Source organism: Chrysochloris asiatica, unplaced genomic scaffold (genome assembly GCF_000296735.1).
Source record: "Chrysochloris asiatica unplaced genomic scaffold, ChrAsi1.0 scaffold00106, whole genome shotgun sequence".
Classification (NCBI taxonomy): Eukaryota; Metazoa; Chordata; class Mammalia; order Afrosoricida; family Chrysochloridae; genus Chrysochloris; species Chrysochloris asiatica.
This window is the reverse complement of record NW_006408624.1, coordinates 2,950,245-2,962,753: the sequence shown is the minus strand read 5'-3', so window position 1 is coordinate 2,962,753 and position 12,509 is coordinate 2,950,245. Positions and strand designations below refer to the sequence as shown.

At 41.1% G+C, this 12,509-nt stretch overlaps 1 protein-coding gene across 2 annotated transcripts in view; it reads right to left on the bottom strand.

Moving 5' to 3' along the window:
* Positions 1-416: 416 nt before the first annotated feature.
* AGO1 (argonaute RISC catalytic component 1) overlaps positions 417-12,509 on the bottom strand; it is a 49,228-nt gene continuing 37,135 nt past the window's right edge. Inside the window, exons 13-19 of one of the 2 annotated variants that reach the window (XM_006867530.1) lie at positions 8,448-8,607; positions 8,180-8,270; positions 6,757-6,951; positions 3,845-3,979; positions 3,102-3,203; positions 2,576-2,775; positions 417-1,876 (exon numbers count right to left, since the gene is read on the bottom strand). In XM_006867530.1, the coding sequence (XP_006867592.1) occupies positions 1,768-1,876; positions 2,576-2,775; positions 3,102-3,203; positions 3,845-3,979; positions 6,757-6,951; positions 8,180-8,270; positions 8,448-8,607 (992 nt within the window). In that variant the 3' untranslated portion in view covers positions 417-1,767. The remainder of the gene's footprint in view (positions 1,877-2,575; positions 2,776-3,101; positions 3,204-3,844; positions 3,980-6,756; positions 6,952-8,179; positions 8,271-8,447; positions 8,608-12,509) is intronic. The other variant, XM_006867531.1, reaches the window with a different exon arrangement.

Below are 12,509 nucleotides of genomic sequence, written 5' to 3'. Positions count from 1 at the left end.
GCCAAGAGGTGCCAAGCTAGAACCCCCTACCTTCCCATTCTTGCAAGACAGCCAAGTCCCTTCTCTGTCCAGGGAGACTATTTTTAAAAATACAATAAACCATGCCACCCACTCACATGCCCTAGTGGGAAACCAGGAAAAATTCATTTGTGTAAACAGAAGCTATAGGAGCAGCAAAATCTCCCAGCGCATCCACAGGACATGCTGGAATCATGGGGAAGAGTCCAAGTGTCAGAGGACAGTCCAAAGGAAGGGATGCAATTGCAGGAAACAGTATAGGACAGTGCTGAGGTGGGAACCTACAGCATGAAAAAGGTATTATCTGCACAGAGGAAGGATGGAGCCTAAACTCCACTTTGGGGAGATAACCACCGCCTACCTAGCCAGGCCAGAGAACAAATCAGGTACACAGTTCCTTCTGATGGCTCAATGTTTCGAGGATGTAAACTCAGTGGGTATGGGAGGGAATTCCAGATTTTGGCAATAGACTCAAGTTATGGTATAAAAATAACATTTAGTTTTCTCTTTTTTTAATCTTAAACCTAAGGATCTTTTGTTATAAGATACCCCAGAGTTAAGAAATTGTGAAACATAAGAGACTTGACCATCAGAGAAAAAAAGAAGCCAAAAGTGAGATATGCTATGACACTAACGGCAGACCCGGCCCAAGTGGGAAGTGGAGGGACAGGGAGAGAAGGAGACATAAATGGAAAGGCCAGGGGCCAGTCATCTCAGCAGCTCTGAAACTTCTTATGTCTGAAAGTGCAAATGTCAATGGATTTTAACCATCTTGAGGTTGTGATCTTTTTAAAAGCTTAATGAATGTGGAAGTCAAGTCCTTCAAATGCAAAATAGCTGGCATTCTGGCAGGAGGTTTGAGTTAGGGTATTTCTTCCCCATATACCTCCTCCTGTCCCACCCTACCCAATCCCCCAAAAGAAAGGTACAAAAGGTTGCAGTTCTGCAGCATTACCGTTACAGGGAAGGCACTGGTTACCCACCAGCAGGCGGAAGGAAGACAGGGTCGTGTCACTTCAGAGCTAAGTGCCATAGTGCCTTAAGTCTTACTAAGGGCTGGATGTCTGTCAGGGAGGAGGTGTAAGGTGGGGTAGAAAGGGCCGAAAGATAAGAATAAAGGCAAAGGGGATGGCAGCTGGGGGAGGAGCAACCAAAACCATTAGCATTAAAAATCTTCCTACAAACTGGTTTCCAAACCCATTAAAACATCTAGTATCCTAAAATATTGATCTGGGTCTGCTTTCATTTTTCTTCTTAAACAAATCTAGACCTTTTCTGATTAAGGCTCCTAAATAATCCTTCCCTCCTCCCACCCACTTTCCCAAGCCCCTCACTTTCCCGTCTAAAGTATCAAACCCAAACCTACCAGCTTTTGACCGCAAGGTGAAGAGCCGACCTTACCAAGCTGTCAGGCATGAGTCTATATATAGCACTGTGAGTCACATGAGACACCTGTGTGTATGGTGGGCACCGGTGCTACCCCTCTTGGTCCAGTGGGGTCAGGGCCAGATGTGACAAGATGGGGTGAAGGGTAGGGGGCATGAGGTGGATCTCAGAGATTTCTGGCTGGTGGTCTGGCTTGCCAACCCGGTTCCCCACCCTTTCACACCCTCTGTAGAAGGAAGCAAAGCCTCTTACGATCCTCCCTACCCCACTTCCCTCCTCCTCCCTGCTTTCTCTGATCGGGTGGCACAGCTCCTAGGGCTTGGAAAGCTTTCTTCTATCCAGTGAGGTAACAGCGTTCTGCCTTCAAGCAAAGTACATGGTGCGCAAAGTATCCTGGTGAACTTGAACGGCTTTGGCCAGGGCCTGGGGGTCCCGTCCATTGCTCTGCCCCGATATGTGGCTCCCCTCTCCACTGAAAAATAAAAATGAAATAAGTACTTCCTGGTCAAATGAGCTGATTGCTACTAAATCCCCTCACCTATCCTAAGGTAACCAATCCCCACATCATTTTTTTTGTGTGTGTGTGTCCATTGAGGCATTTTATTTGTATGCATTACATCCCTATAAAAAGAATCCCAGGAGTTTCCTTTCTGTGTGTTTTTGTCTTGCTGCTTTGTGGTCCATGATGCCAGCTGAGGTTTTCACTACAATGAAATCAAACTGACAGGACAGAAGGAGATTATTCTGCCACGTTTCTGTCTTTCAGCTGCATATCAAACCAAGGGCTGATCACGCCACACTAGTTTAACCTGACTGTGAGGTTCACAACATTTTCCCACTCTATGATCATCAATGATTTCAAATTCGCCAATGTAACCATGCTTCATCAACATGGTCAGGAACCAGATGATGACTTTGGAGCGCGGCCGGATAAGATCCTACATTTGCTTCTCTTCTCGGCATTACTGACACTCTTACGAGCACCAGCACAGAAAAATGGCGGAAAGACCCCCACACCAATTTAAAAGAAAACCCCAAGCCAAGTTCTGGCAGATGAGCCCAAGGGTACCACACTGGACAAATTCCATTTCCTTCTACCCAAGAGAAGTTAAGAGGGTTCTGGTACAAGAGACTAAAGCAAAAAGGAGATCAGCCAGACCCTAGGCCTCACCTGTCATGCTCCTTGTCCACCAGGTGGTATCGTGCCCGGAAAGCCACCAAGCGGGCATAGTAGGCAGGTGCTGGGATAGAAACAGAGCGTGTGCATCGTACATAAGTGTGGCACAGCTGGTATGTCAAGATCTGGAGCTCATCTGCTGTGAAACGGTTGTCATCCCAAAGGACATAATAATGGGATGGTCGGCTGGTACCCTAGAGAGAATAGAAAGGTGAGGGGCCCCAGATTTGGCAGAGGAATGGCTGTTGATAAGAAACAGGATCACTATGAAGAGCACTGCTAGAATGGATGACCCACATATGAACAAGCTGACATAAAGCCCCTATGTAGTAAAGCACCCTTTCTATTGGCAACCTGCCCAAAATGTTCAAAGTACATTTCTGTTCAAGGTGCACTTGCAGTTTAGTAAGAAAGCAATTCTGATTTGAATGCTACTCAGTGGTAACTGATATATCCAGAGTCAGTGGGAATAATTAACTATCTTTGATCCAAGGGAAATTCCAGAACATAGTCCAGCTACCTGGATGCCTGCATGGCTACAAAGGTAGAAGTCAAATTCAAATGGGTGGGTGATGTTGGTGTCCACAGTAGTCCCAGCAGGGATGTTACCACTCTTCCCAATCTGTAGAGAAACAAACACAACAAAGATCTCCAGACCTGCCTCGCCGTAGCTAGGGCTCTGGTTCAGTTCTACTCTGACTCCACCAGAATCCAAAGAATTCAGTAGAAACTGTTGTTCCCAGAGGATACATGGTCTTAAAATAAAGGACTTCTGAATTCAAATAGACCTGCATTCAAATCCTTGGTTTTCATTTATTAGCTGTATTGTTTTTTTTTTGTTTTTTTTTTTATTAGCTGTATAGTCTTATCTAATTATTTAAACTCTCTTGAGCTTAAATAATTATATTAATTATAGCATCTACCTCACAGGGTTGCTGTGAGAAAGATGCCTTGTACAGTATCTGGCACTTCTAGGAGAATTTCAATAAATGGTAGCTCCCTTTCCTTTGCCTGGGAGCTGGTCTATATATGGGGTCTAGGCCAGGGAGCTAGTAGGAGGGAAACGAAGTATAAGGGAAAGGGAGGAGAAGGGGAAAGCTAAGTGAGGGAGGTGCTAGAGAAAAGACCGTAAGAGCCAGGAAGAGAAGGGGTCAGAAAGGATGGACAGATCAAGAACTGAAAACTCAGATTTTATCGGAAGGATTTCTCCCCTACAAGAGAAGGGAGACAGGACGAGGGTTTGGGTGACCTCCACTAACTCACTCGCTCATTCTTGTCAGCACAAAAAAGGCGTGTGTGATGGCGTTTCTGCACCACAATGTAAGTGATCCCAGGCTGGTAGTCCTTTTCCAGTTTGATGCAGGCATCACGGATGGCCAAGAGCTCATAGTGGAGGATCTAAGCACAGGGTGAGAAAGGAGACAAAGAGACACATAGCTCCTCTTGAGTTCATGCACTTTTCTGAACTAAGGGACTGCTCAGCTTTTTGTTTAGCGTCCCTTTATAAGCTGATGCTCAACCATTGGGAATGCCAAACCCTTTCATTCAAAATAGCTTTATACTCAGTTCACCTGGATCTGTTCCTATAAAACCTTGACTGGAAGGCTTGGTATACCATTTGAGCACTTACCTGGTTCCTACTCATAGAAAGACCTAATGTTCACAGAGGAATCACTAAAATCAATGTCCCAAATATGTTAATTCAAAAACTAAGAGGATAATGGGGGTTTTCTTCCTGTGTGTTCCAAGAGCAGACAGGGTTTGGACCACCAGTGAAGAGCAGACTGGTGCAGGAATGGTCAGGAATGGGTGCAGAGGTAGCAGATGAATTCAGTCCTACAAAGAAGCAGGATTACAAGAAAAGGGGCAAGCTAAGGAAGATGTCACAAGTAAACAGCAATAGGTATTAACTGTGATCGCCTTGGACATCAGATATAGGAAGGTAAATATGGTAGAAAAAGATAGGAATTGAAATCAAAGCTAGATTTAAGCCCAAATTTTATCGAGTTGTATTAATCTTCTTCCATGCCTATCAATGTTACTAAGAAAACTAGTCTCACAAAGCTGCCATGAAGACTATGACAAATGATTATATAAAATCATACAAAATCTGGTAGAGGTTTAATAATGCTGACCATTCTGCTGAATAGTCTGAACTTTAGCTCAAGGCTATGTGAAGCCACTACACATATCTGAACAAAGATGTGATCTGATACATTTATCTAATATCTTAGAAAACACTAGATAGATGACTTGGAGAAAAGTGTGTGTAATGGTTAAAAGTATAAGGACTTTGGAATCAGATCAATTTGATTTCAGCTCCACTTTTATTAGCTTAGAAGAAACAGAAAATATCATTTAACATTTCCAAGTTTCAGTGTCTTCCTCTGTTACATGGGAATAACAACTACTTCACAGAGCTATGGAAAGCAGTATATAAGACATCTGAAGTGCTCAGTGGAGTTAATGGCACATAAGAAGTGCTTGATAAATGGTTGTTGGTAAAGTGTTGTTAACTCAGTTCTGACTCAGCAACCTTGTATAGGTTTTCCAAGGAGTGAATGATAGGTTTGAACCACCAACCTTAAGTTTAGCAGTCCAGTGCTTACCCTACAGTGCCATCTCACTTCTTACTCTAAAGCTTGAGCCCTACAAACTTGCTTTTTTTAAATAGAAATTTTATTTCTCAACATAAGTACCACCAAGTTCAAGACACTTGCAAGTGATACCAGTCATTAAGCCCATCCCTAAAGAACTGAGGGTCCTGGGAATTTAACCATGTAAGTGCAGTCTTTTTTACATTATTAACTGAAGAAAAATGGGTATCCTTTAAAGATTTTTTAGGAAACAAAAGAAAGTCAGAAAAAGACAAATCAGGGCTGTAAGGGGAATGTCTAATAATTTCCCATCAAAACTCTTACAAAATTGCTCTGGTTTGATGAGAGGACTGAGCAGGAACACAGTTGTGATGGAGGAGGATGCTCTGGGAAAGCTTTCCCAGGTGTTTTTCTGGTAAAGCTTTGGCTAACTTTCTCAAAACACTCTCATAATAAGCAGCTACTATTCTTCTTTAGCTATCTAGAAAGCAAAATGCCTTGCGCATCCCAAAACTTCTCCTCTTGATCTGTCTGACTGCTTTCACTGGATCACTTCCACCTCTTGGTAGCATTGCTTTGTCTGTGCTTTGCCTTTAAATCATGTTGACAAAGCCATGTTTCATCACCTGTTAAAATTTTTCCAAGAAAAGCTTCAGAATCTTGATCCCACTTGTTTAAAATTTCTATTGAAGGCTCTGCTCTTGTCTGCAGCTGATCTGGGTAGCCCCATTTGGGCAGAAACTTTACTCAACAATACTCAACAGAATTGTGTAAGCTAAACCAATTGAAATGTCTATGGCATTTGGCTTTTTTTATTCCCAATAATTTTTTTTTTTTATTGTGAACTGAGTGATAGTTTACATGGAAAAACATTGGCTTTATATCATTGTTTCATTGCAATCATCATTCAACAGTATTTGCTTTCATTCCCTCTGGTTTGTTTGGGTTTTTTTTTTTTTGGTGGTGGTGGTCGGAGGTAATGTACACAGAAACATTCGGGAATATATAATAATTCAAACAACCGAAGGACACATTCTGCAAGCCTGCCCCCTTGCCACCAGCACTCAGTCCCTCTCTTTCCATGAGTCTAGCCCTACAAACTGTTTTAAGAAGCACTCTCCAAGTGATTTAGGTGTGGAGTCCTGGTGTGGTGCTGTGGTTTAATGCGCTGGACTACAAAGTCACTTTGAACCACAAGTTCAAGTTCCACCATCCGCTTCTCGGAAACAGTATACAGGGTTGCTCAGTCGGATCCGACTTAACATCACTTAATGACAACACCTCCATGTGATTCCAATGTACACTAAAGTTTGAGAACCACTACAGAATTTGTCTTTAACTAACATGACATGAATCAACTACTAAATAGGCACTGAGGATCGTCTGCTACAAGAAGGAAATCTATTAGATGCTTGTACACTCCACCTCCCCTAGTTGTGATCCCTGCCCCCAAAAGTACCCATTTAACTAAGCTCTCTAGAAAGTAGCACCTCCCAGCACCAACAGCTTAGGAAAGGTAGCAGCACCTAGCCCTGGAGAGTCAGTGTGAGGGCTTTCTCCACTTACTGTGATCCCTACCTGGGGAAGCTGGCCTTCAGGGACCCCATCTCTGTAGAAGATGATGCGGGTAGGCTTGAAGCGGGTTGACTTGTAGAACTGGATGAGCAGCTCACGCACCATATAGGACAAGTCTTCAATGATCTCCTGCCGTGGTCTCTGCACCCGCACAGTAGCACAGTAACGGCTGGGGTGCGCATCCATGCTCCCTACCACCTGATAATCCAAAAGCTAGGATCAGCTACCAAAACCTTCATATTGTGGGTTTAGATAAAAGCTTCTTGACAAGAAAACAATTGTGTAATGGAATGAGTAAAGTTTAGGATTCACTGAGTCCTGGGTTACAAACTCTGTTCTATCACTCATGCAGAAGTTACTTAATTCACCTGATCTTCTTTATACTTCCTCTCAAATGTAGCTAAGAATAAGCTGTTTGCAGTGCTGTGGTACATATAAAACACCTTTCACAGGGCCTAGCCCACAGGTAAGTACCAGACAAATTTGATTTCCCTATCACTTGCAGAGGGGTATGTGAGGGTTTGGCAATATGAACTTAAAGAGTAACCTCATCCAGTTATGTTTGTCTTTATTTCCACTCAGGAACCACTGCGCTAAGAGCGCTCTTGGAGGTAGTGTTAACAATGTCATTTTCAAAGGGGTAGTGGGATACTGACTAGAATACAGAATAAACAGTCACAAGTATAAGAGGGATATATATATACACTGTTATGTGCCGTGGAGTCAGTTCCGACTCATACCAACCCTGCACAGGGTTTCCGAGGCTGTAATTATGTGAACAGAAAGTCTCATCTTTCTCCTGCGTAACAGCTGGTAATTTTGAACTGCTGACTGTGAGATTAGCAGCCCGAATCGTAGCCACTACACTACCAGAGCTCCATATATATTAGTGTTGGCTTTCCCTGAACTTACTTTAATAAATCAGTCTACATAGAAAAATGTGAGGGTTGAATAGAAGTAAGTGGGAAGAAGGGCCTGGTCCTTAGCAACTTGGAACACCTTAGGGGAACACAGAAGTAAAGATATTTAATAGAAGGATGGAATGTAGGCAGAAGAGGAAGGACAGTCCCAGCAACTAAGTAATTTTCTTGAACAGAATTTAGTGAAGAGCTATAGTCATCCCACTATATCCCAAAAAGTAGGCACGTAGAGAGACAAGAGATCAAAACACACACACAGAGCAAAAGAGATGGAGACTGGGCCAAGTCTCTGGGCACAGCCAACACTCTCACTGCTATTTCCTTTCCTTCCCCATAAAATACCATAAATTTAGTTTTGCTAAGATACCAAGGGTACAGATAATGCAATGGTCAAATATCTTATGAAGGGTCAAGAGTCAGAGCAGAGGGAAGGAAATCATGTGTGGCCTTGGTGGCTCAGAGCTAAGAGGAGATCATTATGAGATAAGTTGCACAGTATCACTCACTGCTGTGATAGAGGGTTTTTTCCCATCCCCTGCAGGGGGATGTGTAACATCTGCTCCCAGGAATATCACTGGCTGCTGAAAGACGGCAGAGCTGAGCAAAGAAGAGAAACAATGGTGAGGAATTGAGACCTCTCTTCTTGGGACCATCCTAACAACCACTTTAGTTCTTTCCCCCTTATCAGATTCTCTCTGCAGGGCAGGGTTCTATAGCTTCATCAACACCCAGGATGTACCTTGACAAGAACAAGTAGACAAAAACGTTTCATACCGCTGGTGTGGGACTAGGATGTTGTTTATGCCACCAAGTTTGACATTGATCTTGAGGCAGAGGTTGGACAGGGTCTGAGGCGAGGTCTTAACCACATTCTTCACTTGCACACACTGTGTAGCCATTCCCAAGAGTGTATCTCCAACACGCTTCACCTCAGCTATGGGTAGGGAGAGAACTTATTAGTGCAGTCAACAAACATTCACTAGGTGCTTAAATGCCAGGTACCACATAAGGTTCCAGGAACACAATGGGACCAGAAACACAGAGGGTCCCTACTCTTATGGTGTTTATTCTCTATTTTTGAAAAATCATGAAAATCACAAGGATAAATGCTATGAAAAAAAACTTCATGAAACTATGAGAACATATAAGGGGTAATGATCATGTTAAGAAAGGATTCTTAAGTAAAGATTGAACTAAAATCTGATGGAACAAAAGACTTGGAGGATTCCAAGCAGTGGGAACAGCATGCAAAAATGCACTCAGTCAAGATATATTTAAGATAATGAAAGGCCACAGTAGTTAAAAATGAGAATACGTAGACCATAATGTGCAGAAAGAATATGGTCATCAAACTCATCTATCAAGATGAGAATAGTTTAAGAATGTAATCAAAGACATGGAGAGAAACAAATGGACTGAAGGGATATTTAAGGGATTCAGTTATGGATAGGATATACAAACAAGGGAAAAGATGCTTTATGAAGAACTTATTTATGATTAACTTGTGTCATAGGTAGACAAATCATAAATTCTTTTTGAGACATTCTGAATTTGGAGTGCTTCTGGGTCATCCTAGTTAGGATATCAACTAGGCAATTGCGTGTAGCAATCAGAATGTCTAAAAATAGTATGAAATGGAAATGTTAATTCAGGATTGCAAAGGAGTTCTGGTCCTAAATCTGTCTTTAATAAAGTCAAATGTATATGTAAGTTGGAACAGTAAGGTATTTTCACGTCTAACGTAAGTTAGTCTCAGTATACATTATACTTTCTGTGAATAAGAAACATTACAGAAACATCCCAGTTACACTAAAATGTCTTTCAAATAATAATACATTAATAAAATAAGAATGTTTTGATACTGTTATTAAGAACCACTGTATATACCTTGAGTTTTTAATACTGTAGGATTTATGTGCATTGGTTCATAACTAGTTATGAACCTAAGTTGGGTGTTCATAACCCAGGGACTGCCTGTTGAACACAGGTAGTAATTGAAGGCATGGTCTCAGAAGGGATTACCAGGAGAGAAAAGAGTGAAAGGAAAATCTGAATCTTGAGGAACTCCTAATATTTGAAGAGTAGGAAAAAGATGAATTGCAAAAGAGAAACATCTAAAAAGATAGGAGGAAGACCAAGATAATGTTGATCATAAATACCAAAGGAAAAAACATAGTGTTTCAAGAAGGAGCAAGTTGTCAACAAAATTATATCTTGCTAAGAGATGAGGTAGAATGAAGACAGAAATGTCCTGAGGATTTAGTGACATAGAGGCAAAAAGTTTGGATGAAGTCAGGTATCAAGGAAAGGATGAAGGTTTGATATGTTTACAATGCAAGAGACATGAACATGTTTAAAAAACTAAAGTGGCCATTTCCACTTCCAAGAGACATGGAGTTAGTTATTAATGACGAACTAGTGCTCCTGTAAAGCACATTAAAAAAAAAAAAAAAATCAGAAAAAAAAAATCTAAAAATCATCTTTTGACAGTATCACGAAGTTGTTAAGACAACAAGAACTGAAGGAGTTTGCGAAAAGCCCAGAGGGAGGGAATCTCACAAAGGTGAGTTATGTTCTGAAGCTGTTTGTTTGTTTTATACCTTGGGTACCTTTGCTGGCTTTAACTATAGGCACAGACCTGATACTCCCAACTTTGGACCAACAGAGGGCCACTACTAGAGGGTTAAAAAACCCAACAGAATTGTTGACAAAAATAGACTCTAATTCTAAATGTAAAAGAAAAAAAAAAAAGAATAGAAAATTGAACTTTGGACAAGCAAAGATTTCTTAAACAAGATACAGAACGTAGAAAAGGAAAAAAAATTGTAAATTGAGTTATCTTAAATTTTTAAAGTTCTATTCAACAGACAGCAGCATTTTAAAGGTAGGAACACAAGTCACAGAGCAAGGGGGATATGCAATATGCATATACAATAAGTAATTATAAAGAATGCTATAAATTAGTAAGAAAAAGGCAGATTATCACTAAACACACACAAGAATAGCTAAAATAAAGGAGACAATATTAATTTTAGTAATGATGTGAAGAAACTGTAATTCTCATACATTGCTGATGGAAATCGAAATTACTATACTTAAAACTCCCATTCCTATAAGATGTGTTGGTTATTATTCACAATTGGAATGCAAAGATTGGAAACAAACAGGAAGAATCAGTGGTTGGAAAATATGGCCTTGGTGACAGAAATGATACTAGAGATTGCCTGATAGAATTTTGCAAGACCAATGATTTGTTTATTGCAAATACCATTTTTTAGCATAGAAGAAGACTATACACATGGACCTCACCAGATGGAATATACAGAACTCAAATTGACTACATCTGTATAAAGAGATGGTAGAAAAGCTCCATATGATCAGCCAAAACAAAGCCAAGGGCAGACTGTAAAACAGACCATCAACTGCTCATATGCAAATTCAGGCTGAAGCTGAAGAAAATTCTTAAAAGTTCACGAGATCCAAAATATGACCTTTAATATATCCCATCTGAATTCAGAGATTACCTGACAAATAGATATTATGCATTAGACACTAAAGACCAACGACCAGAGTTGTGGGATGATATCAAGAACATCATACAGGAAGAAAGTAAAAGTTCAATAAGAAGACAATAAAGAAGGAAAAGACCAAAATGGATATCAGAAGAGACTCTGAAACTTGCTCTCCAGGGTAGATATACTAAAGCAAATGGAAGAAGTGAGGAGGTACAAGAGTTGGACAGATAGAGAAGACAAAGTCAAATATGATAATGAAATGTACAAAGACTTGGGAGTTAGAAAACCAAAAGGGAAGAACACAATCAGTAGTTCTCAAACTGAGGGAATGGTAAAAAATTCAAACCTCAACTTGCGGTATTGAAAGACTCTATGGGCAAATTATTGAATGATGCAGAAACCATCAAAAGAAGACAGAAGAAAGAGGGGTGGGGTTGATGGCGGATTAAGGGGAAGCTCCGTGCAGACCTCCAACAGCAATAACACAGAATATTGGATGAAGCAGGTTCAGGGGACAGTCCCAGAACTCTGAACTACAGATAGAGGAATATTTAGAAGGATCGAGGGCTTACTGCTAGTGGGATTTGTAGCAGAAGCCAGAAAGGTGGCGTTTTCTGATCTGCATTGCCAGCAGGTGCCGGAGCAGCCATCTTGGGTATAATGGAGCAGGATCAGAGGAGTGCTCCCACTGCAGAGGTCTGATAGATCAAAGGAGATAAAGGTGTGAACATTTTTTCTTGTTCATTGGTCTCTCACTGTCTGTGTACCTCCACTCTGGTGACTAGATGGGGTGCTAAGTGAGTGGACACCACCCCTACCCCCCGCCCTGGAGGGGCAAATGTATGGATCTGCTCAGCTAAGACTACAGCACACAGAATCTAGGGGCAGAAATCAACAGGAACTGTCTTAAAAGTCTCCCAGAACAGCTCCATCTGGCTGAGTGAGGGGTGTTAAAGTCATACTCATATTTTGCTACAGTTGTTTTTCTTTTTGCAATTATTGACTGTAGTATATAATCTGGGTTTTTTTTTTAAATGGCTTTACTTTTTGTTTTTTTTGGTTCCCCTTTTACTTTGGGGGTGGAGGTCTCTTTCTCTCTCTACATTACCCAAGAAAAGACAGCAATTGGGGTCATAAAGACAAGCTACAACAATACCCTATAAAATCTCACCATTCAGGCAAAAGCCAGTACCAGCTGTTATACACCAGATAGACAGCTAACACCTGCTACTCAGTTACTCTGAGTTGAGTAATAAGAAAAGTGAAACAGCACATCTCCTAATCATGTCTATCTAAAGACAATCAGATTCCTGAGGAGACT